A 24,899-nucleotide genomic window follows, 5' to 3' on the forward strand; every position below is an offset into this window, starting at 1 on the left:
CAGATTTGAGACACTTTTAATGTAAGCAGATTTGAGACACTTTTAATGTAACTGGTAATGTGAAAGTAGCCTAAATGACACAGGATCACTGCTGAACAAATGGATCGGTAGGCTGGTCATTTGCCATGTGACTTGGAACAGATTTCGGCTTTGTCTGCAGGCGTTTAAACAACTGCTGAACTATGTAAGATGTACAGAAAGACATACAAGAATAAAACATCGTTATTAACATTGTAATTCTCTCAAAGATCTTTCTTAAACTTTGTAGCTTGATTTTGATTTTAATGTTGTCTTTGCATCACAGCTATAACACGTGGCAATAACATCTGGTTTTGACAGTACTTAGCAAAACCAAAACACCCTGTGGCATGATGGCTGTAATCTATGGTAACAGCCTATAAATATCCTGATCATGTGTAAATGCTGCTTTGCCTTCCCTTATCATTCCTGCTCTCAGCGTGCTGTTCTATTTTTGGCCCTATGGGGGTGTGACCAATGGCATGACCACAGCTAGACTACACAGAAGTGCCAAAGTGTACTAAAGAGCTGGGATTACCAAGCCTTACCACTGTTTGGCCTTTACAATTAATTAGGGTATTTTGTCTATCACTGTTTGAGCTAAGACAGTAATATCAGAACTCTTCTGAATTTTAATCACAATGTTTAATCTGTAACAAAACCAAAACAAGGCACATGCAAAATTAAAAATATATATTTGTAAAAACATGACCTTTTTGTCACGTTGTCTACAGTCTGCACGTTGTGTGCTGTGTGTAACTGTGTGTGTGTTTATTGTGCGCGGATTGCGCAACACCTGTTGTTTATTAAAGTGAACGTGTGTGAAGAACCGGACTCGTGTCTCGTCCGTCTCTCTGGCGCCAGCGTCACAGAACGACGAGCCAACCTGAGACACCCGAAGATGCCAGGGTACGCCACCCGGCCTAAGAAGGCGTTACGCACCAGCAAGAGGCATCACCGCTCTTCCTCCTCTCCCCCGCGCCGCATAACCCCGCCAACTCGCGAGCAGCTACTGTCGGACCCGGTATGCGCCCTCCAGCTGACCTCAGCCCAGAAGGTTGAGGAAAGAGACCCCAAGTTGGCGGAGCTCTTCCGCGACACTCCCCTCCATTCCGCGCCCTCGCGCCGACGGAGAGACGTCCCGGTAAGATCTGCGTCGCGGACTCGACCCCGGAGGCGGAGTTTGGGGAGGGGGACTCCGAGGAGGAGGAGGAGCAGGACGAAGAGGAGGAGGCATACCCTCCTTCGCTGTACGATGCCTCCACCGTAAACTACGGTGGGGAAGAGGAGGAGGACTACCCCCCCTCGCTGGACGACGCATCCACCATTGACTACGGGGAAGAGGAGGCGGAGGAGTCAGAGGAAGAGGACTACCTCCCTCCACCCGTAGGTCCCTCTTTCGTCGTGGAGGAGGGGAAGGAGGACGACAACAAGGACTACCCGCCGTCAGAGCGCTCTGCACACCCCGCTGCTTACGGGGAGGAGGAGGAGGGGTATGAGGAGGACGATCGTCCTCTGTCCGTGCACTCGGGCGTTTCCGAGTGCACGGACAGCGACATGTACTCAGAGGAAGAGGTCAGTCCGCCCCCCTCTGAGTGTTCTGTTGGGACGGTAAAGGGGAGGTGGAGTACACCCTCCGGTCGCTCCGGAGGAGAGAACATGGACTGCTCTCGGGGTGGCAGCCCAGAGCAGCCCATGAGTTGGAGCCGGGGCAGCGAGGCGGAAGATATGGAGGTGGAAGAGCCCACAGCCGACTCCGGAGAGCGGTCGCGAGGCGAGAAGGACGTCCCCTACGACCAGCTGGGGGGAGAGTTCGCCAGCCGGGCACGTCCGCCAGCCGCGCTGCGCCGGGCATGTCCGCCAGCCGCGCTGCGCCCGGTGGAGGGTATGCAGCAGGGGCAAGAGGAACACCGCCCACCGCAGCGCCTGCCGCGCCAGTAGCTCCCGGTCTCTCTTCCCTACTCGCCCTTCTCCTGGCGCACAGCCTGGCACCTATGTCGTGTGTGTGTGTTCCCGTGTTTGTCAGTCTTCCCCTTTGTGTACCTAACCCGTTTTTCCCTCTTGTGCCACTTTGTGTAAACGTGCCTATGTGTGTGTTTGTGAATGTTCCGTTTAATGTGTCTCCCGTCTTTTCCCCCGTCTTCCCAGGGAGAGTGTTCTAAGCGGTCCGTGGCGGACGCTTCACCATGGTCGGTCACCTCCCAGATGCAGGACTGAGCGCGTTGGATCCGCCCATCATCGTGGGTTCGGGGCACTCGGTTCTGTTGGCACCCCGGGACGGGTAGTGCCCTTGGAGGGGGCGTCTGTCACGTTGAGGACCCCGGCCCCTCCCTTTTGGGCGTGTGTCAACGTCGTCCACGTGCTTTGTCTGCGTCAGTGGATAATCATGGTTAGGATTCCGTAGTGTGATTAATAAGTCTCACCTGTGAATCGTCTCGTGATCACGTGGGGCTAATGTGGTTTGTCTATTTAATGTGCGCTCGCGCAGTGTCCTGTGCTCGTCGTTGTCTACAGTCTGCACATTGTGTGCTGTGTGTAACTGTTTATCGTGCGCGGATTGCGCAATACCTGTTGTTTATTAAAGTGAACGTGTGTGAAGAACCGGACTCGTGTCTCGTCCGTCTCTCTGGCGCCAGCGTCACACTTTTCTCTGGAAGACTGCAGTTATTGGAGATAAATGTATTGGTGGACATCTGTAGGTCATTGATCAAGGTTGCTGGAATACTATTTGCAAATCCATAAAGTTCTTACAAACAGCTGGAAGTAGCTAATGCTGCTGAAATATTTCTATTTAGAAAGTCTGTCGTCACCGCACCATACCGTGTTTGCCACTATCTGACCCTGGTTGGCTTAGGCGTTAAGGTAAAAACACACTATGAGAATACCTCCTTTTACTACTGTTGTACTTTGTCTTTAATTCGTGATTTTCCGTGCGAATTATAGTGGGACTGCCGGCGTTTGGACCAATCGAAAACCTGCCTGCGCACATTTGTTTTGTGCCTCCGCGGAGGTAGTTGTCACTGTGAGCGATACCAGTGGCTGTCCCAGCACAACCATATCCAGCTTTGGGGGAATAAGCTGCCGTTTTGCCTCCGAGAAAAGTATTTTAGCAGTGTATTTGTCCACAGTTGATCCGAGGTGGATTACAACGGTCTTTCATGGGTTGTATGTGTTTCTTTCGGTTTGGCTGTAAAGAGCAGGAAATAGAGTACAGCTGCTATCTACGACGGTGAAGCAAACTCCGTGTCAAGCTAGTAGTGTATGTGAATATCTGTGTGGTTACTATTGACTCGTTTTACTTATTTTATTTCTTTTATTACTAAGGGAGTTGCAGAGGTCTCCAGGAGGTGAGGTCAGCCTTTTGATTTTTGTTCACTTTGCTGTGGGGAATTTGTGATTGTGTCTTCTTTTTATGTACACGTGTGAGTGATTTTTATTTATTTGCTTTAAGCTGCCTCACTGAGTGTGCTCCTCTGCTTTTGCTGTTCTTTCTTTTATGGTCCTTGTCAATTAGCAGCCAAGTGTTTCTGCTGGAAGCTGAGCCAAGTCGTTTGTGTCTTTTTAAAATTATTTTATTACTTATCATTGTTCATCTTTATGCTTGAATAAAATTGTCATTTTTTAAATCTCTCTCTTTGTTCCGTGGTACTGTCACGGTCACAGCTCCGGACCCTTCCCTGTGGGCGTGCCGTTTCGTTGTCTGCGTGTCGTTATGTCCATGTATGTACTTCCGTGGGTGTGGGTTGTTTGTGAGCGTGTTCGTAGTCGCACCTGTGCCTTGTCTCGAGATCATGAGGGTAGGTGTTCACCACCTATTTAATGTGCATTCGCGCAATGTCTTGTGCTCGTCTTTGTCTGAGTTTACACGTTGTGAGTGTTACGTGTTTCTTCGTGCACTGTCTTGCACAACACATTTAAATAAAGCAGTGATGTCGGTTGCTAAAACCAAGGATCCGTGTCTCGTCCTTCATGCTGCACCCGTCATTACAGAAAGACGAGCCACCAGAGACACGAGAAAATGCCGGGCTATAAGAACAAGTCCAAGTCAAAGAAGGGCAAGAAGCCCAGCAAGCGGTATCACCGCTCTTCATCCTCTCCCGCACGCCACGACGTACTGCCGACGCTGGCGCAGCTGGAGGAGGACCCAGTGTGTGCGTCCCTGCTGCGTCAGGCTCGGGTACACCCTGACCCCGAGTCAGCGGAGATGGTCCGCCAGGAGGCGGTGCGGCTGTGGAAGAAATACCACTGCGCTTCCACCAGGGATCTCACACCCCTGAGGGTGGGCTCCTTTGAGCTTTACGCAATGGAGAAGACCCCCGAGAGCGAGTGGGGAGGGGGACTCTCCTAGTGAGGCGGAGGAGCAGGAGGAAGAGGAGGAGTTCTACTCTCCCAGCGAGGAGGAGGAGCAGGACGACGAGGAGGAAACCTACTCTCCGTTGCTAGACGAAGCCTCCACCGTGGATTACGTTGGAGGGGAGGAAGAGGACTACCCCCGTCCGTTTGCTCCGCACCCACGGTGGACTATGGTGGGGGAGAGGGGAACGAGGACGACTACCCTCCGTCCGAGTGCTCCGCCCCCACCATTGACTACGGTGGGGAGGGGGAGGAGGCAGATGAGGAAGAGCGCTACCCTCCGTCTGGGTGTACCGCTCCTACTGTGGACTACGGTGGGGGCGAAGAAGACCGCCCTCCGTCCGTGTACTCGGGCATTTCCGAGTGCACGGACAGCGAGCCAGGCTCCGGGGAGGAGGGAAGTCCGCCCCCCTCGGAGCGGTTAGCCTGGACCGTTAAAGGGTGAAACCACTCAGAAGCAAGCGCCCCCTCTTACCGCTCCGAGGGGAGCGCGATGGACTGCTCCCAGGAGAGAAGCTCAGCCACGCCCATGAGCTGGAGCCTGGGCAGTGAGGAGGTGGAGGAGATGGAGGTCAACAGGGGACTTCCAGGCGCTGCACCCGGCGCGTCCGCCAGCCAACCGCGCTGCGCCCGACGCGTCCGCCAGCCAACCGCGCCGCACCCGGCAGAGGGTTCGCGGCGAGGGCAGGAGGAAGACCGCTCGCAGCACCAGCAGCTCCCAACCTCTCTCCCCTGAGCGCCCTTCTCTTGGCGCGAAGCCTGGCGCCTGTTTTATGTTTGTCCGTTCCTGTTTTCGTGTGTCTTCCCGTGTGTCTGCCAAACCCCCTATTCCCATTCGTGCCTCTGTGTGTAAACGTGCCTGTGTGTGTGTTCATGACTGTTCCGTTTTTGCTTGTCTAACGTGTTTTCCCCTGTCTTCCCAGGGAGGGTGCACTAGAGCTGTGCGTGGCGGTTCCCGCCGTCGGGGGAGACGGCTCTCGGAGGCTCGTGGTTCCAGCGGCTCCGGACCTGCCCGTCAGTGTTGGTTTGGGGCTTTCCGGCTACGCGGGACGCTCCGGGAGTAGCGAGCCCCTGGTGGAGGGTTCTGTCACAGTCACAGCTCCGGACCCTTCCCTATGGGCGTGCCGTTTCATTGTCTGCGTGTCGTTATGTCCATGTATGTACTTCCGTGGGTGTGGGTTGTTTGTGAGCGTGTTCGTAGTCGCACCTGTGCCTTGTCTCGAGATCACGAGGGTAGGTGTTCGCCACCTATTTAATGTGCATTCGCGCAATGTCTTGTGCTCGTCTTTGTCTGAGTTTACACGTTGTGAGTGTTACGTGTTTCTTCGTGCGCTGTCTTGCACAACACGTTTAAATAAAGTAGTGACGTCGGTTGCTAAAACCAAGGATCCGTGTCTCGTCCTTCACGCTGCACCCGTCGTTACAGGTACCCATGGACCTATGATAATTCTCTGGGTGTAATTCCCAGGGTGGCGTAGTTGGTCATAACTTTCATATTTGATTTTTAATAAATTATTAGATAACTCCATTCCTCCTCCTCTCCCGTGCGCTACGCCACATTCGCGACCTCTCTTTTCTGGAGGTGATGAAGTCTCCTCATCTACAGGACCATATGTTTGAGATTTGATTAGTGAAACGTTGAAATAATGTGAAATTGACACAAACATAATATTGGAATTATAATTCCAAATCATCTCAAGTATGCCTCCTATGTACTAATGTAGGATTGTTTTCACACAGCAAAAAGTGGCATTTTGATAAGTCAAAATAGCTCTTTTTTTTTTTTTTAACTTTTTTTAAATTATTTTTTTCTGATTTATTTTTATTTTTTTATTCTCATCTACTAAAGGGGGGCACGGCAGAAAAAGTTTGGGAACCACTGCTCTAGTGTATGAACTGAAAACATTCAGTTTTAACCAGCACATTACAAACCCCACACATATCCAAGGACACACTCTAGACCTAATAATTTCCCGCAACTTGATTTTAAGTATAGACGAAATTGTAGATGTTACGGTTTCAGATCACTACTGTGTATTTTTTACAGGATTAATTAATAAAGAAAGAGCTAGGAACCCAAACGTTAAAAGGACACGGTATTTTAATAGCTCAACCCCTAATGATTTTATTAATATTTTTAACAATAGACTTCTCTTTCCTGAAGACACATCAGTGCATGAAATGGTTGACAGATTTAATTTTAAAATGAGATCAACTCTAGATTTAGTTGCACCTGAAAAGGAAAAAAAGACGCATCTGCATAAAAATACACCATGGAAAATCAAACATCTGTGGCAACTAAAAAGGCACTGCCGTAAGGCTGAAAGAGTTTGGAGGAAACCTAAATTAACTGTACACCATGAAATTCTTAAAAATTGCATTGAAACGTATAATAAGATGGTGCCAAAGGAGAGGCAATTACATTTTTCAAAATTAATAAATGAAAACAGTAGCAACCCAAAAGTCTCATTTTCAATTATTAATCGCCTTTTAAATCCAAGTCCAATGGACGACTGGCTATCAGAACCATCTACAACAAAATGTGAATCTTTTGCAATATTTTAAAGGATAAAATCACTGATATTCGATCAAGCCTGATACACTACAGACCTGGGGTGGGTTTCCCGATAACGAACGATCTTAGAAAGTTACGAACAACTTTAAGAACAACGTAACTTTAAGAACGCCAAATTTACGAGTGTTTCCCAAAAGCCTTCGTAGTCTCCAAATTTACGAACGAGTTCTAAGTAGTTCTTAGTTGACTCCGCCTCTGCAGCTGCACTCGAAAATCTCCGCTAGTCGAAAACCGAACCACCGATTTACATACATTTTTTCATAATTACGCCGCAAAAGCATCATTGGCAAAATGACAATCATAAAAACTAACAACTAATAAGTGTTGACATTTCAAGTATAAGGAAAAAATGAGTAGCAATTCTGACCGATCGTAGGCTTTTATCAAGGCTATAAATAGGGCACACAATTAACCTTTCACACGTTATTCAAAACCATGGCAAACAAGCAGAGAAAATTAAACTTTCTGTCGAGTGAACTGAGCCAAAAACAAAAGTATAGCCTACTGTTTTCAATAGCTCGAGGAAGTTCATCAAATTCAGAAAAAAAACAAAAAAAACTGTAGTCAAGTCAAAAATAAGGGGGCAGGACTCAGAAAGGAGAGGGCTAAGACTGGTGGAGGTCAAATGTCCACAAGTGCCTTCACTGTTGAGAAGGAGAAGGCACTGGGGATACTGGGCCCCACAGCTACTGAAGGGACACCAGGGGATTTGATACAAGCTTCAGAGTGGATACCCACTGTCAGCTAGTATATATATATATATATATATATATATATATATATATATATATATATATATATATATATATATATAATATATTTTATGCGCACATCTTTTTGCTGCATGGCGAAGCAATGCTTTAGTAACAGCATGCACACATTTATGTCAGCTTTGCTTAGTCCGTGGGCATCACCAACAGTCTGCAGAACAGTCTGTGGCATAAAATCGGAGGGCGGTCAGTAACTGCGTCGTGGAGCTAAGGGCAAAATTCTGTATTCAGGCGAACTACATGGCTTCGTGGATTACGTCGTCTTCTTAAATTATGTCTTCTATTCAAAGCCAGTACTCTGAAGAGCTGCTATCACAAGCACAATTGCTAGCCTTAATCCAAGTTACTTATATGTGCTACCGATTAATCAATCCATTTTATTGGTTAAGTTAAAACAAGCTTAATAGGCCAACTTGTATCCATTTCTTTGCAAAGAATACATTAATTTTGAGTCTGAAACGCTGTTGACTGCACGATGACGAACGGAGAGACTTTAATTAAATATTGGGAAGATATAAACTAATGCTAAATAATTCAAAGTATTACATTTGATTTCTGTTGACACATTGTGGTATATGCGATGTAAATACTTCAAAATAAAATAGGCTACTAGGCTAATTATACACATAAACGCAAATGTAGTAATGCCGTAATTAAAACCCGCGCGAGTGAAATTAGCGCCTCTATCATTTTTGAAGTAGAACTGCACGAGAGCTTCGAGTTAAGAAGTACTTAGTGAGTTACGAATGGGTCCGGAGATTCTTAACTTACGAACGACTATAAGAACGACGTAAGTTACGAAGAGTTTCGGGAAACACTCGTAAATTTAAGAATATTCGTAAGTACGAGGTTACGAAGTACTTAGTGTTACGAACATTTCGGGAAACCCACCCCTGTACTTCAGGAATCTTTGCAACCACAATCTACAATGTGTGAATTTATACAGTTATTTGAAACAGAGCTCCGCAAGATAATCTCACAGCTTACTTCTTCAACCTGCATTTTAGATCCAATTCCTACCTCATTTTTTAAACATATATTAGATAATCTTATTTTTAGTGTTTTAGAAATTATAAACTGTTCTTTAGTAACAGGTATTTTTCCAGATGCTCTTAAGATAGCTGTGCTTAGGCCGTTATTAAAAAAATACAATTTAGATCCATCAGTTTTAAGTAATTTTAGACCAATTTCAATGCTACCATTCTTAAGTAAAATACTAGAAAAAGCAGTTTTTGCCCAAATAAATGATTTCCTGAAGGAAAATTCAGTTTTTGATAAATTCCAGTCGGCCTTCAAATCAGAAGGCCCCCTGGAGAACCCCCCCCCCCCCCCCCCCCGCACGTCATTTGAATTTCCTCTGTAGCAGACAATCCTTGTGTTAGGTCATATAGTATATAATATAGCCACACATCAATGCTGTTTCTGACAGCTCACTGGTTTATACTTAACGTGTCGCGAGCAGCGCGAGGGTTCGCGCGAAAATGACGTAATCGCAGTGGCACCGCCCGTGTGCGAGGGCCTCACGCGCTGTCGATTGGCGAGGTCGTGCACCTCTCGACTTTTGTAACTTCGCGTGCGCCGCACTTCAGCGCAATGAACAAAGTCCTGTTTGCAGGGTTCATACACCTTTATAAGGTGGAATTAAAGCACTTGTATGTCACTTTCAAGGTCCATTTCAATATTTTCCAGCACGTTAAACTTAATTAAGTTAAATATTTATACATATACTCTAAATGATTCGACATAATTTATCACAAACTTAACGTCTTCACATTCTCTCGTGTTTCGTCCTGGAATTACAAGAGGCTCGTATTTGTTAACGTAATACAAGATAACTGTTCAGACAGATATTTGCTGTGAAATGAAGTAGTTACAATTTCAAGCATTTTCAAGTACTTCAGCCTAAATTCCAGCACTTTTCAAACCTGGAACACAATGCAACTTCAACTAATCAACTAAGGATTTTCATAGTCGAATCTGATTCGTCCGATTTTCCCTTTAGTCGACTAATAGTTGAGTCAGGTTTTTTTTTAGAGCACCTTAAACGGGATCCTGCTTTCATTCAGGACTTTTTTCCACTTCAAAGGAAAAACATGGTAACATGGTAGGTTGGCTTTATTCAGCTTTTATTTATTTACGTATTTATTTTTTTATGGAACGTATCAAAAAAAAGTCTGTGCAGTGCGCATATCGAACTTTGTCAGACAGGCACTGTGCAAAATGTCAAAAATATTTGAAAACCTGGCATTACCCGTTTTAAATGGTATGCCATGTTGGTTGTTGTCGTGTGAAATGAAAGACGTTGATGACATAACTTGCACTTTACTTTGTTTTATTCATCTTTATCTTTTTCAAAATACTCCCACACTTTTGAAGTTTATTTAGTAGCCATTATAATCTCGGCAGATGCTGACTATCCTGTAGCATGTTCAGCTACACTCAGTTGGATTGTGCAACTGCAGGGTGTGATTTATTAATGTGTAGTAAGGAAGAAGCCTATTGTTAATGCGCACACATAATTTAAAAATATTTATTAATAGAAATTACGATAATTTTATTTGACAAAAGGCTATATATAACGAAAACAAAGACATTTCAAATAACAACTAATGGGCACATCCTTGGGCACCCCCATCCAGTCAGAATGGTACATTTGACTATGCCGTTCATAGTCAACTAGGGGTCCTCCAATCGAATAGTCGAATCAGGACTATTGCAGGTCACCACAATAGTACAATAGTGATTATATATATATATATATATATATATATATATATATATATATATATATATATATATATATATATATATATATATATATATATATGAATATGTATAAATGATAAATGTCTGAAGAGAATGAGGCTGAAGATAAGGGTCAGGATGAAGGTCAGTCAGGGGCAGCAGGTTGCTATGGAGGAATTAGGCTTGTGTTCACTATCATGCCCCAGTCTGGTTAGGTCATCTTCCATCTGTGTCAGATGGTCACAGTTGGTATTCACTCCAACTGAATATTCCACGCAGATGTTCACTCCTGAGTGTCTTCAGCACATTCTGAGTAATCTAACCTTTCATCTATGCCAAAGGACTCACTTCTGAGTTGTTCTGAGGAGTTAGAGCAGTTTATTGGGATTGCTTTTCACATGTCTTCATATGCACATCACATGTTTTACGATTGTAAAGCTGCTTTGTGACAACATGTGTTGTGAAAAGCACTATATAAATAAATTTGACTTTGACTATGTCTGTCTGTTGGATCCCAGCAGCACAGATGTGCTGGCAGGCTGGCACACACATTGAGAAGACTGCCAGTGTAATGCTTATAAGATGGGAGCAAATCAAAGCCAACCTACGTTTCAGTGATAACAGTTTGGACCTCAGCCCTGCAAACCTATGCAGAGATTACTGTTTAAGCTGAGGGTGTTGCTCACAGTTTTGCGCTTGACAGCATGAACAATATTCTAATGAATGAACATCTCAATTTAGATGAGCAAATAATTCCTTACAAAGGAAAGAGGCACCTGAAATTGTACAACCCAAGCAAGCCCCATAAGTGAGGTTACAAAGAGTACATGCTCTGTGACTCCAGGGGCATTGCATATAACTTTGAGTTTCATACAGGCAAGATACAAATGGGACGCCTGACCTTGGTGCCAGCCAACAGCAACATAGTCCTGAGAGCGGATACTTTTTACATCCATAATGTAAAAAGTAATTTCAGACGAAAAAGTCTATAAATGTTGAAAGTGTTGCTTAATTTTGTTTTTAAGGTGTTATGTTGATATCTCACATAAAATTATATTTAAATGATACTACTGTCACAGTATGGCGGCCCCCTACTGGTCGCCCCCGTCTACAGCAGCAGCTTGTCCTGTGGGTGTGGCGTTGTGTTCGTCCCTCAGGTGGGCGGAGCCCGCGATCCGTTTCACCTGAGGGTCGTTTGTTCGTCTATATATGTCTTGTCTTTGTACCAGTTGACTGCTGGTTATTATATCCTTAATTCGGATCAGTTCACGGGTTTTGGTTTGTGCACTTTACATATTAAACCATCCTATTTCCCTGAAACTTGGCGTGATCGCTTCCATTTATTTTCGCTCACCCTACCCGTCACAACTACAAACTGAAAAAACTTAAATCCCTAATGGGTCGAAGTAATTTCTAAATGACATCTGACCAAAATAAAGGTCAAAGTTCAGAAAATAAAATCGATTACTGTTTTTAGGTTCAAAGATAATTAAAATAACTGTTTGTTGAAATTTAAAAACTGTTGTTTCATAATTACTCCTATAGAGAGTTAAAACCGAAAACACTTTCAGTTTTGCCCTCCTACACAATCTATCATCAGAGAGACCATTCAGCAAGGCCCAGTTTGGCTATACAAGTTATACAACAGATGATACAAACTTTAGTTAGTTACAGTTATTTAAAACTTATTTTTGTTTAACTAGTGTTATTAAAATATACTTTACAATTATTAGTATACAATTTGAATACTTTTGAAATAATTTTTTTTTCTCATTTAATTGTAGTTTGAATTAGTCTTACATTCAGTGGCGGTTCTAGGGGGGGGACAGGGGGGCCAGTGCCCCGTCACAACATCCTTGCCCCCCCTATGGCCCCTAAATGAGGCACGGTATGAGACACATCATTTTGTGAATGGCGATAAAGCGGCAGCAGTATTGGCAACATAGCGATTTTGTCTCTATTTTTGGCAAATTAGGCTAAACATTTCAGATCCGTAACCCCCACCCCACCCCAAACCCTATGACAGACATACTGGTCGCAGGCTGGCCCTCCCAGTCCAGATGGTCTAGAACCACTACTGCTACATTTAAATCGAGGTAGCAACATTTGCATAATTGTTCATTCGTTGATATTAATATCGTGGCAGTCTTATTGTTTACCCAGTAGTGCCTCCTGCTGCCTGACAAAGAGAACAATGAGCCATTTTAACTGTTCTTTTAAAGGAACGGAGCCAAAAGATTCGGTTCCCTTCAAAAAAGGGCCACAATTCCCTTCACTAGTCCAGCCTGCCAGCATTCGTCTAACCAAGTGAGTGGTTGAAAACGCTGTGCGCATGTTCAACGCACTTCCAATAATGAGCTGTGGGGCACAATCCTGTTGGCACCAAGCTGAGAGCATCCAGAAGATAAAACTGATTTACAGTGCACAGAGAGCTTCATGGAATAGGTTTCCATGGTCGAGCAGTTGCATCCAAGCCATACATTACCAAGTGCAATGCAAAGCGCCGGATGCAGTGGTGTAAAGCACAAGGCGCTTCTCCATCTGGCAATCTGATTAATTCTGGAGCTGGGCTTGGCCCCTTAGTTCCAGTGAAAGGAACTCTGAATGCTTCAGCATACTTAGACATTTTGGACAATTCCATGCTCCCAACTTTGTGGGAACAGTTTGGAGCTGGCCTCTTCCTCTTCCAACATGACTGTCCACCAGTGCACAAAGCAAGGTCCATAAAGACATGAATTGCAGAGTCTGGTGTGGATGAACTTGACTGGCCTGCACAGAGTCCTGACCTCAACCCGTGAGAACACCTTTGGGATGAATTATAGTGGAGACTGAGAGCCAGGCATTCTCGTCCAACATCAGTATTTGACCTCACAAATGTGCTTCTGGAAAAATGGTCAAAAATCCCCATAAACACACTCCTAAACATTGTGGACAGCCTTCCCAGAAAGGTTGAAGCTATTCTAGCTGCAAAGGGTGGATCAATGTCATATTGAACCCTATGGATTAGGAATGGGATGTCACTTAAACTCATGTGAGTCAAGGAAGGTAAGCGAATAGTAATATAGTGTGTATATATATACATATTAACTTTGGTGTGTGGAGCTCCAAGTGATGTATACCTTTGAAACCCATAAACAAGTAAATAAACTAAATATCAGCTTGCAGTATATGAAATGTATTCATGTTTATGCCTGATCACAGCTTCAGCTGTTGCTGTTATTGCTCAGGGAGCTTCGACTGGAGCTGAGGGACCAATTTAATAGGAAGGGTTGTGCAATCAGTGGGAGTTCACTTTACCCACAGAGCAGTGTGCACAGGAGCAAGGCCATATCAGATGTCCTACATCAACCAGCATTGTGTTTCACAACAAATAGCATAACTCACACATGTGCAGAGTGATAGCTGTGACATGTGAAGCAATGTGATTACATCTTGTCTACTTCTCTTCATTTCCTGCTGATGCACCTGAAACCGGCCGAAGGCCTTTTTCTGCTAATTTATAAGCTTAAACTGGTAATAAAAAATCAGATTGCATGCTAGAAAAGACAAAATTCAACTCAGAAACTCAGTTCTGTTGCTAGAACAGTGGGGCTGTTAAGCAGTTATATGGAGTGACAAACCTCCTTTGTCGCTTGTTTATAGCTAACGGCTAAAAGAGAGAACTGCAAAGACACAGAATTGTTATCTCTTGATCTAATTTAGAAACCATTGCATGCACACGCAAGGTCTCCTTTTCTCAAAACAGCAGATAATCTAGAGGCAATGGTTGGGCAAGACTTTCAAACTGTGTCTTCACATGTAAGACCCTCCTTTGTCATTACATTTTTTGTCACTGTTGGTAAGTGATTATTATCAAACATCACTCTGTGTCTTGTTTGTTTCTTAATTAATAATTTTGAAATGTGGTACAGCTGCATGCGTATGTTTAAAATGTATAATCTTGCTCTAAATTTAAGTCCAGCAAATGATGTGGGGTCATTATCTAGCCTTTTATGAATCAGAGTTTCTAAATGTAGAAGATAGTTATAGTTAAATGCAACAAGTTAATTAAATACAGTTTGCATATCCACACTACATGTAAACTGCGAGCAGCTCTCCTTAATGGCAATGATTACATGAATGAAGTGAGCAAAAAGTTTTTTTTGTTGCTTGTGTTTTCTGATCCATTATTTCATTATTTAAAATCAAACAACAAAGTGCACACTGTTTTGATTTGTGGTTATTATTATCCATATTTTCAAAAATAAATATACATTTTCCTGAGGTTTTATATGTGGGCACAGTATGTTGAAGGGATGTGATTGCAATATGGTCACTATTGTATATCGTGCAAAGTCCACTAGCACCATGTGCAGTTGTGGCTCTAACAGACTACACACTATATTAGTGTAGTAACATACTGAGTAAGGAATAAATGATAAAATGTCTAATACAAATTATAACGTGCACACATTCAGACTTTGCTGAACTTCTGGAAAATCATCTGGAGGGAGATCCATTCTCCAATAGAATCTTGGTCTCAGAAGCACAATTAGAAACTTTCCCAAGGCTGTCAGCAGTGTGTTAAATACATATTGTACTGACAAACGATTAACTGATCTCATCTCACTTCCTCTAGAAATCAAAATGAGGTCACTTCCTGCTTGTGGTAGTCAAAATGTGCTACAAGGGGCAGCTATGCAGATGTAGGATTATTCACTGTCTGTTCAGTAGCAAATAAAAGGCAACATGTTATTCAGTCAGATTTGCATGAGTTTTGAGCTGATCAGTTCTGTTACAGCATTAAGATATTTGTAATGCTTCACCACCTTGTAATGTTGTTACAGACTCACTATTCATGCATGCATCAGCAAACAATCTCTCCTCCACAGATGAGCCAGGTAAGACAAACTGATTTCCACTGAGATTATGAGATTATGGGATTAGGCATGACTAAAGCATATTCAGACATTTTTTTTCATTATTAATGTGCACCACGGTTCCCAAGCCTCTGAGGTGAAGTATGCGGCCATTGGAACAGGGATTGGCTTGTTCTTCGCACTGTGTTTCATTGCAATAAAGCTCTACATGATCAAAAGACACATGCTGGACAATGAGCCGTCAGGTGAGCGCACATGTGACATAAGGCACATTTCCCTTCCACCGCATTCTCAACCCTAATATCACATCTTCTTTTCTTTTAGAGGAGTCCACAAGAAGACCATGTACACAACAAAAGTAGTTATTTGTGGCAAGCATGACTGTCTCTGTCTACCGTTTTTACTGACATGAAAAGCAGTGTGTCCTGACTGAAGAAGCAGTAGGCCTACATCTTCAAAATCTCAGAAGGAACAGCGCACATTTTGGGAGACAGTTGGTCAAAACTGCAGCATTGTTATCATTCCTTTTTATTTTTCTATTTTTATAGAAATGTGAGTCAGATGATCATTAAAGGTCATATAATTGTAGATTATTTTTAAAAACCATTGATAGCAAGGACAAGTTATCCCATATTTGAATATATTCTATACCCTATATTCTTTCTGACTGTTTACGTAACATGGAAAATGTAATAACCTTTCTAATGTATAGAGAGGAAACACATTTCTCAGCGTGGCGCTTGTGTAATTGCTGAGGCTATAAACAATCTGAAAATGTCTTGCATAGAGTGGTTTAATGAGGCAATGAATTACACATTGACAGGCCTTGGAGGGCCTTTGGGAAGGCACACACACACACACACACACACACACACACACACACACACACACACACACACATTTTGCCATGAAACTAGCCCATTCTTTGATCATTGTGTATAGTTTAAAATTAGCTTATAATGCTAAGCCACATCACTCTTGGGAGCACTTGCGTTTCCTTCAGAGGAATGGCATGGCATTCTTGGCATTCCAAAGAAACCTGGTGTATGCTGAGTGCAGGCTCTCAAGCAGATCACTGAATCATTCAAATGCTTCAGCTTCATGAGAAGCTAACAGTCTTAGCGAGGAGGGACGTCATGTCATGCTTCACCCAGAAGAGGGCAATAAGACCTCTCCAGTCGAAGCCTAGTTGCTCAGAGTTTCTGATGGAGTCATCCAGATGTCTTTCAAGTGATAGAATGGTCTTGTAAATATATTTATTAGCTGTAATGTTTTGACAAGTTTGCCCTTCTAAGGTTCAAGAATGGCCATGAATTTACAGCAGCAAATCAACAAGGGATTAATGAACAGGGATTAACCAACAGGATTCAAACCATGATACGAATAACAGACCATTTCCAGAAACAGATTATTAGCAAGAATAGTTTGAAGAGTATTAAGAGTAAACCCTTCTGAGAAAGTGTTCAATGGAACAGGGTAACTGTTATAAAGCTCCTTCAGGACAGGACGTGTGTGTGTGTGTGTGTGTGTGTGTGTGTGTGTGTATGTGTGTGTGTGTGTCTGTGTCTGTTGAGGGGTCTCCAAATACACGCTTGTATTCAGCAACTTATAATGAAACTTTATTTTATAAGAGCAAAATTACAGCCTTTGCAACACATATGAAGGATGTAAAAAACAACTCCAATCTTATCTGTGGTGTTGTCCTCTCCTGAAAGTGTGCCGTAGCTCAAGGAGTGCAGGAGTGGGGGGAGGAGTCAGGGGGTCTGCTAAGGAGAAACAGGGCTTGTCCTGTCTCAAGTTTCACACAGAAGAAGGAGGGGGAACAGAAGGGATTTGTCAGGCACCGTTCTGTGGCGACATTTATCTGAGGCTTTATGGAGCCCATCAGAGTGGAGAATGAAGATCTCTGTGGTGGTAACAGTTTTCCTGAGTAGTGTTCTGTTTGTGGGTAAGTACGTCTGTTATGAAACACGAGTTTCAACTTTGTAAAAAGTAAATATATCGATACAGCATGCAATGATGCTAAAAGTGTTATTAAATGTCCATGTGTGTTAAATTAACAATTAATGGATCAAACTCAGCCAGTGTCAACAAATACTTGTATAAAATCTGATTCACATTAAAAGCAAAACTTTCTGGCAGAATTCTAAATAGAGAACTGCTTGAAATGTGCACAATGGACATCAAGAACAGCATTTCTGACTCTTTGAGTTACTGTGCACTTGAGATTTTTAAGATATGGATGTTATGTGTGTGAGATGACTTGCAGGCAAGTTGTCAAAAGAAGGTGCATTGATTTTTCAGTTCCTGATATAACCAAGCTATCTCAGTGAGCAAAACCTCTACCCCTCAAGACATATATACTTCAGGAATGCAGTGTCTGAACAGCAAAAGTAATGTTCTGATTTACATATAAAACACTGCAAAAGAACAAGGAGAGTTTCCTGTTTTTGTTTTTTTCTTTCCGAAAGCAGCCATTCATTTGCCATAGTTGTGGTTTCTGGCTCCTCCCTCATTTGAATACAGAATCTGCCACAACAGTATGGCACATCGTATGGGTGCATGCAGCCTTGATATGTGCAGCTACATCCAGCACACCACTGTCACCCAGCACTAACAATCACAGAAGGTTTCTGAACGGTTGGGGTTCTTACTGTTTAAAAAAAAAGTAAATTTTTGTGGAAAGTTTTTTGTGTGTGATGCAGGAAACCCAGATGTGGAAGCAAACATGACATATATAACACAATAGAGACTTATTTTTAATGGAGTGGAACTTGCCTCATTTTTTTAATGTGCCTGTGTAGGAGGTTCTTGCCACTAAGTCTCTCCAGATGGACATAAAAGGTTTCTCTAAGTTGAATGAATGGCTCTGAGAAATGTCACGTCCTTACACTACGTTTTCACATTCAGAAGAACGACTGTGACGGACATGCTGTCTTCCGTTTGCAGATGCGAGCGCCAGTGTCAACGTCACGGTCACTCCGGCCCCATTCACGGTGGCGGCCGAGGGCGAGAACGTCACGTTGACGTGCCAGGTGACACAGCAGCGGCGGTCGGACGGCCTGCCCGTGGTGCGCTGGGTGTACCTGCCAGCCGGCGGCGGGGACGAGCAGCTCCTGGTCAAAGTGAATATGTGGAGGGCCAAGTTCTACGGGAACTACACGAAGAGCTTCCCCAGGCCCAAGATGAAGCTGATGGTGGTGAAGCAGAGGAAGACCTACAACCTCCTGATCCTCAACATCACCAGCCAGGACAGGGGCGTGTACAGCTGCAGGGTGCAGGAGTTCAAGAAGCATCGCAACCGCTGGAAGGCGTCGACCAACTGTACGGCAGCTACAGAGCTTCGAGGTAGGCTGAGGGCCCGTTCACACGGATACTGTGGAGTATCCACCTAAATATGTCCAAAGGCCTTTCAAAGGCCTTGGTCATGTTTCACCACAATTTAGCACAGTGAGCATATTCTACCACGTACTCAGCACAGGAAGAAGATGCACCAGGTCTACCTTAGCTGTCCCCACAGAGAAGAGCTCTTATGTTACACTCTCCCGTGAAATCAGCATTATTGTGTTATATTTTAGATTTCCCAGTACAAATAAAAACATGGACCTCGGATATAAAACTGATCCGTCTGTCTTCTGGCAGTCTGAGCTGTGGTTGTGTACAGAGAGACAACGCAGGGATTACTGATGTGATTACAGTTGTAAATTATTGACCCTGGCTGCAGAAGAGTTTCCCTTTCTTCATTTACAACACAGACGCAAAAACATCAAGAGGCCCAAAAGACAGTGGCTCCATGGGTCTCTGACAAAATAAGTTTAGCCTTTGCTAATGTGTGTGTGTGTGTGTGTGTGTGTGTGGTGTTGGAGGGGGGGGGGGATAATAGATTAGACATCTGGCTACTCCAGTAGTCACTCCAGTGTTTAGTGATGTCATGCAAGGTAAAACTGTACTGAGTCTTAGATGTGTATTCCAGAAAGGTTAGGAGATATAATTGGAAGACACTCTGTACACAATTAATTTGATTTAGCAACCAAACTCATGAGGGATGGTCACCTTTTATCTAAAAAATATTTAGCTACAGATAAAAAACACAGAAACTGTCTGTCAGAATCTGAAAGTTCTGACATGTCCAAGTACATTCACCCTCCAGACTGGACCCTCCATTTAGGTCCTGACAGACCGACCTTGGCCAGAACCGAAACAAGTGGACACACTTTAGGCTCTGGTTGTTTACCTAGTCAGATTGTGCCTTTGAAAATGAAGCAAAACACTGTAACATCATTCGTCTGGGATTATATTTGTGTGGAGCCAACTGAGATAATAGAGAGCTGTTTAGGACTTCCTGCCAGATTTTGCTATGGAGGATGTGGTCAGATTTAAGTATACAGCAGCACAGAGAGAAGAGGGAACAGCAGTGTTTGTGGAGCCAGTGTATGGAGGTGTCCTGCATGTCAGGAGGTACCGCTGGATTCACGAGGAAAGATCTACAGAAGATCTAAGTCAGAGATCCACATTTTTGATCACATCACAGGGACCTTATGGCATGAAGCTCGGTATGTGGCGAGAACAGGTGAACAGAATCTCTTTAAAGAAGCAGAATCAGTGAGGTGAACAGAATCTCTTTAAAGAAGCAGAATCTCTTTGGTATCACGAGTCATCTGAAGCTCTTCAGCGACCAGCCATGTTTATTCCATTTGCAGAACATTCTGTGCAGGAGTGAAGCTGAAAGCCTGAATACAGCAGCTGGGGCCACTGGGGCCACAGTCTGAGGGCCTCTGTGTGTGTCACACAATGACCCAGATGGGCATCTCTTGGTGCCGTAGCTCAGCCTCTTAAACTTCACAGAGAGCGGGAGCTGTGCTGGACTAGGCTGTATCTGTCGGGCTTTGTCCAGATTTGTTCCGTGATTTAACAGAAGAGAGTCTCTATTCCTTCTCTGGCTCCAAGGAGGAGGAGAAGAAGGAGACCACAAAAATAAGTGAATTATTATGCAGTTCATGAATAGTGACATATACAGTAATACACTGTGCTTCAGCACAGATCCTTCTGGAGATAGTTTGCTACGTTCATGAATATTCATTGCAGTTATAATTGCACATCTTAATGCACAAACATTTCCAGTCATACTGACATGTGACCAAACTTAAAATACCATTCAATCACTTAGTCTAAAATGTCATTTTGAAACAGTTGGCATGCAATGACCCTTGCTTCTGAACCAGTTCATGGTGAGTTGAAGGCGTTGGGGCGACATTGTCACGACACCCAGCATTGCCATGGGAACCTCTCCACACTTCCCTTGGCCAGCTCTTGCCGTCTGCGGGACGGTCTAGCCTCACTGTCGTTGCCGCTGCCGGTGGTTATGGGTATTTTCAGGGCGTCGCAGTGGGTGTCAGCCATCACCAGCTGCCGGATGAGGGCGGGCCCGTCCAGAGAAAGGGCCATCCTCCACGCTGTCATTCCACGCGCACGGCCCCCTGTAATTAACTTTATTTAACCCTGCACGGGGTGCAATTACCAGGGCAGAGCCGCAGTGATGAGTGCGCACTTCTCCCTTCTGCTTCTGCAGTGCACGTCCATCCGGCCGCCAGCAGTGAGGAGCACGTCTGGAGTGTGTTTGAAGGTAAGCCACAGGGGCTGCTCCCGGCCCACAATGCCTAGCGCACAAACGACACCACGGCAGAACTCCAAACCTGCCACTTGGGTGGAAGGACCAGCCGCCTTCCTTTTCAGACCTTGGCACAGAAACCAGTCTAAGAAAATAAACTACCACCTACTCACTCAGTCCACAGCACGAGATGCGGATGTTTTAGCCTAAAGCGTGCAGCGGTGAGGCTGCTAAATACCGCTGTGGTCTTGTTGTAAAAGTGATTTGATCGCTCACCCTGGCCTGCTTCCTCATATATGTAAAAGGCAGTAGGTGTTAGTGTGTGTATTGACATAAACTGTGTTTGTGCTTTGTGTGTGTTTCAGATGTGTATATATGTGCCGTGCTGATTTGCTGCTTGGGGCTGTTGTGTATGTGTATGTTCACCGTGGCTGTGAGCTACCAGTATCTGCACAGGAAGAGACATTTGAAAGGTAAAAGCTCTGGATGTATCTATTAATCTGTGAATACTGTGTGATGATTTGTATATCAGCTTTTGTTTTAATTTGTCCCCATAAAAAAAAAAGATTAATTTTTTCATTTCCTGTCTGTTAAGAAAATTATCATTTGGTCAAGAACCCCCAGAACAGGTCAGTCTGCGTGACAAAACAATCAATTTTGCTGCAGAGGAAAATGAGGCATGTGGTCTGAGTAAAGACATCTGTCTGTGTCCAGCTCTGGCGAGACGGTGACCAGTGTAGTCAGCCTGTCTCCAGCTCTCCCCAAGAAACAGCGGAAGTACAGGTCAAAAAAAACAATAGAACAGACCGAGGTGCCACCAGAGATCCCTGCGAAAGGTAAACCTTCCAGAATTTTCTCTTCCTGAATTTGCTCCTACAAGGCCCGAATCTGAGTTTTGTGCATTCCTGTTCAGAAAATGAAAAGGTGTGTAAAACAGCAGTGTGACTTTTAACTGAATGCTACCTTTCCTTATTCTAATCCTAATCCTTTCCTAATCCCTTTCCTTTATCCTAATTTCCCTTTTTAGTACCCATTGCAGACAAGCTGCGAAAGCCAAAACTTTTAAAACCTCAGCCCAGAAATTTAATTTTGGTAAGTTTCTTGAAAATGCTTAACTACACTGATGTAGTTCAGTTCTGATGGCAGTCAAATGTGCTTTGGCTTTGTAAGAGTCCTGCGACACCCTAAACAGTAGGTCTCATATGCTGATCAGCCACCAGAAGACCTGAGGCATCTTCTCCTGTTCTCCCTCTTACAGCCAAAGATTGCAGAGGAGCACCTGACGTACGCAGAGCTGGAGCTGGTTAAGCCGCTACCAGAGGCCAAAACGTCTAAGACAGGAACCGTTTATGCCCAAATTCTTTTCGAGGACAAAATGGTGTAGCATAAAGTCATTCCACTGATGGAAATCAATTATTTATAAGCACATTAACATTGTCAAAGTCGGTTATAGCTTGCTAACCACATCTGTACACATAGAATGTCAAATTGTACATATCTTTTTGTATATATATTTACCTTTTTTATCTTTGTAGCACTCAAACACATTCCAAACTGTGACTCGAGACATGGAGCGAACTGATGATATGGATAAAGATCAGTAATAAACATTCCAATGTGTTATGTCTGATGCATAAGCTAACCGTAGCTTGTGGGGTTGTCGAAGCAGCCATCTTTAGCCTCCCACTCCCAGAAAAGTCCTGTTATCAGAGTTGCCTTCTCATCAGGGATCCAAGATCAAGTCATTTGCCCCACCATGGCCAAATTAGTGGTCCAAGGTCGACTTGAATTGCTAGCTTGAGTTTGAGAATTAGATGTAGGCACACCCTGAAAAGTCCACTTAAATCTTCAAATGCCAAGTTTACTAGATGTTAAATGAATGTATGAAATTATCAACATGCATCAGAGTTCAGAGATTTGAACTCTAACAGCAAAAGACACAGAAACCTACATTTAACATTCCTTAGATTAAATTACAATCACTGGGCTATTTCCTTTCCTTCTTTCTCTTTCTCAAGTTCAATGGCTCTTTGGATTTAACCATGGAAATGCTAAGCAAAGCACCAAAGACTGTTTGCTGCCCTTCAGAATGCAGAGGGAGACGGTTTGGCCCTGTATTGTGAAATGTGAAAGCGCTATGTATCCACAGTGAACAGAGGCTGTAGAGCATCATTAACCCCCTCACACTCAGAAGGGGGAACTGCCACGACTGTAAACCTCCAGCATGTAGGAAAGTTCTTCAGCTGTGAAATATGAGAAAGGCCTCCCCTAAACCACACAGAGCGTAAGGGTGGGGAGGGGGCCTTTACCACTAATACGACCCATCTGTGAATTCAGCATGGAAACACCATCCTCACCACCACTGCCTTCTGCTCGCATTTCACATTTTCCTCGCTGCTTACTTTCACAAGCATACTGCAAATGGTGACTGTGTCGGAGAGAGTTCATGAAGAGATTTGAATTTGTGCTGCTGTAGTAAACATGCTGGTTCCTGTTTGCCGTAACTGATGTGTGTTGTACGTAAGTTTCTGGTTTGTACTGGGAAGCCATGTAACATCAAAGAAAATGTATAGGTACTAGAAGTTACAAGTAACTATTAACGGTCTTGTGACTTCAGCTATCAGAGTACACATTTTTCCCAGTGCTTGATAAAAAGTCTTGTTACAGAACGTTTTCATCACTAGGTCACACAGTTATCCTTAAGATGATATCTGCAGTGATCTCACAGCATTCTGCTTTAAATCTATAGCCAATTAAAGCTGCTTGTACATCACTATTTTCTGTGGCATCACTATTTCAGAGTCCTTAGACGTCAATCTCCTTATTACCTCAACAAACAGTAAACTCTGCTAGACATTGTCATAAATCAGCCTACTCAAGAAACAGAAATGTTTCCAGGAAGAAATTAAGAAATTATATCTGGCTGAACAGGTGGCAGTGAGCTTAGACAAACACAATTTTTGCGTGAGGCTAATGGACGACTATGCCCGCACCCTCCAAACAGCCTTCGAGTAAACCTTTGTGAAGTAGGTATTCAGAGGCTGTGGCTGGGATCTAATGCAACCTGATGTGAGAGGTGCAAAGTATCTGGGAGTCCTGTATACTCCTGTGTGTGTGTGTGTGTGTGTGTGTGTGTGTGTGTGTGTTCATAGTTACGGTCAGCATTGACAGACTAAAATAAAAAAAAATTAGAAATGCTAAGATTCCTCTAAAACAAAAAATCTTTATATCCATAGTAACTCGCAGCATGTTTTAGGCCAGGTTTTGTATTGGACTGTGTGACAGTATCTATGTTTATGAAGTGGAATCAGCCTTTCCATTTCACTGAAGTGCTAGCATGTGTAAAATAAAATATTTTTCTCTAGTGAGTCAAACAGGCACAGAACAGGCAGGCCTGGATTTATTCAGCTCAGTCAATCCGGTTTGGAACACACATGGTGTGCACAACCAATTAAATTTGCCATCATTCCGTTCCACAGTAGCAAAAAATGCCTCCTTCACGCAGCACCAGGCCTTCACCATCATTCTTTCCATCAGAGCTGTTTTGACCAGAGAGGAGCGCATGGGCAGACAAGGAGACATTGTCATGGGCCTCAGTCCCAGAAACCAGAGCCGGCCATGTGTTCCTAAGGCTGATGACAGGGCTGAAAAGCTTTCACAGAGTCGCCCGTAACGTACACTGACATGCCACACTCACACACACTAACACACACATACACACAATCTCTAACACATGTACAACACATGCTGTTTGAACCAGAAACAAACGATATCCTTTCAAAGCATAAATATTAAAGTGCATCATTTGAAGTACATTGTTATTGGACAAATTAAGCAAATGATTAATAGCACTTCACTTTCTAAATTACATTTCAATATTTTTCCAAATTAAGCATAAAAATTAAGACATCAGTTTGTAATAAAGATTTGTTTGTAAAAAGGTTTTTGTTGAGTGAAATTTTATATTACAT

The 24,899-nt window shown here is 43.7% G+C and overlaps 1 protein-coding gene and 1 long non-coding RNA gene across 3 annotated transcripts in view; one reads left to right on the forward strand and one right to left on the reverse strand.

Moving 5' to 3' along the window:
• Positions 1 to 16,979: 16,979 nt before the first annotated feature.
• The window catches only part of LOC143488927 (uncharacterized), a 33,205-nt gene continuing 25,285 nt past the window's right edge, over positions 16,980 to 24,899 (reverse strand). For both annotated transcript variants that reach the window (XR_013124581.1, XR_013124580.1), the window contains one exon: positions 16,980 to 17,108. This is a non-coding gene — a long non-coding RNA (uncharacterized LOC143488927). The remainder of the gene's footprint in view (positions 17,109 to 24,899) is intronic.
• On the forward strand, positions 17,000 to 22,540 carry vstm4b (V-set and transmembrane domain containing 4b). Its single transcript, XM_076987923.1, has 8 exons — positions 17,000 to 17,268; positions 18,270 to 18,668; positions 20,890 to 20,943; positions 21,294 to 21,401; positions 21,524 to 21,557; positions 21,643 to 21,764; positions 21,956 to 22,020; positions 22,187 to 22,540. The coding sequence occupies exons 1-8, from the start codon at positions 17,217 to 17,219 to the stop codon at positions 22,310 to 22,312; spliced, it is 960 nt and encodes a 319-aa protein (XP_076844038.1). The 5' UTR covers positions 17,000 to 17,216; the 3' UTR covers positions 22,313 to 22,540.

This window comes from Brachyhypopomus gauderio, unplaced genomic scaffold (genome assembly GCF_052324685.1).
Source record: "Brachyhypopomus gauderio isolate BG-103 unplaced genomic scaffold, BGAUD_0.2 sc57, whole genome shotgun sequence".
Classification (NCBI taxonomy): Eukaryota; Metazoa; Chordata; class Actinopteri; order Gymnotiformes; family Hypopomidae; genus Brachyhypopomus; species Brachyhypopomus gauderio.

Coding starts and splice junctions, on each gene's coding strand:
- vstm4b (XM_076987923.1), top strand. CDS start 17,217: ATGAAGATCTCTGTGGTGGTAACAGTTTTCCTGAGTAGTGTTCTGTTT. Junction 18,669..20,889: donor GGCAGCTACAGAGCTTCGAG/GTAGGCTGAGGG, acceptor CTGCTTCTGCAG/TGCACGTCCATCCGGCCGCC. Junction 22,021..22,186: donor AGCCCAGAAATTTAATTTTG/GTAAGTTTCTTG, acceptor TCCCTCTTACAG/CCAAAGATTGCAGAGGAGCA.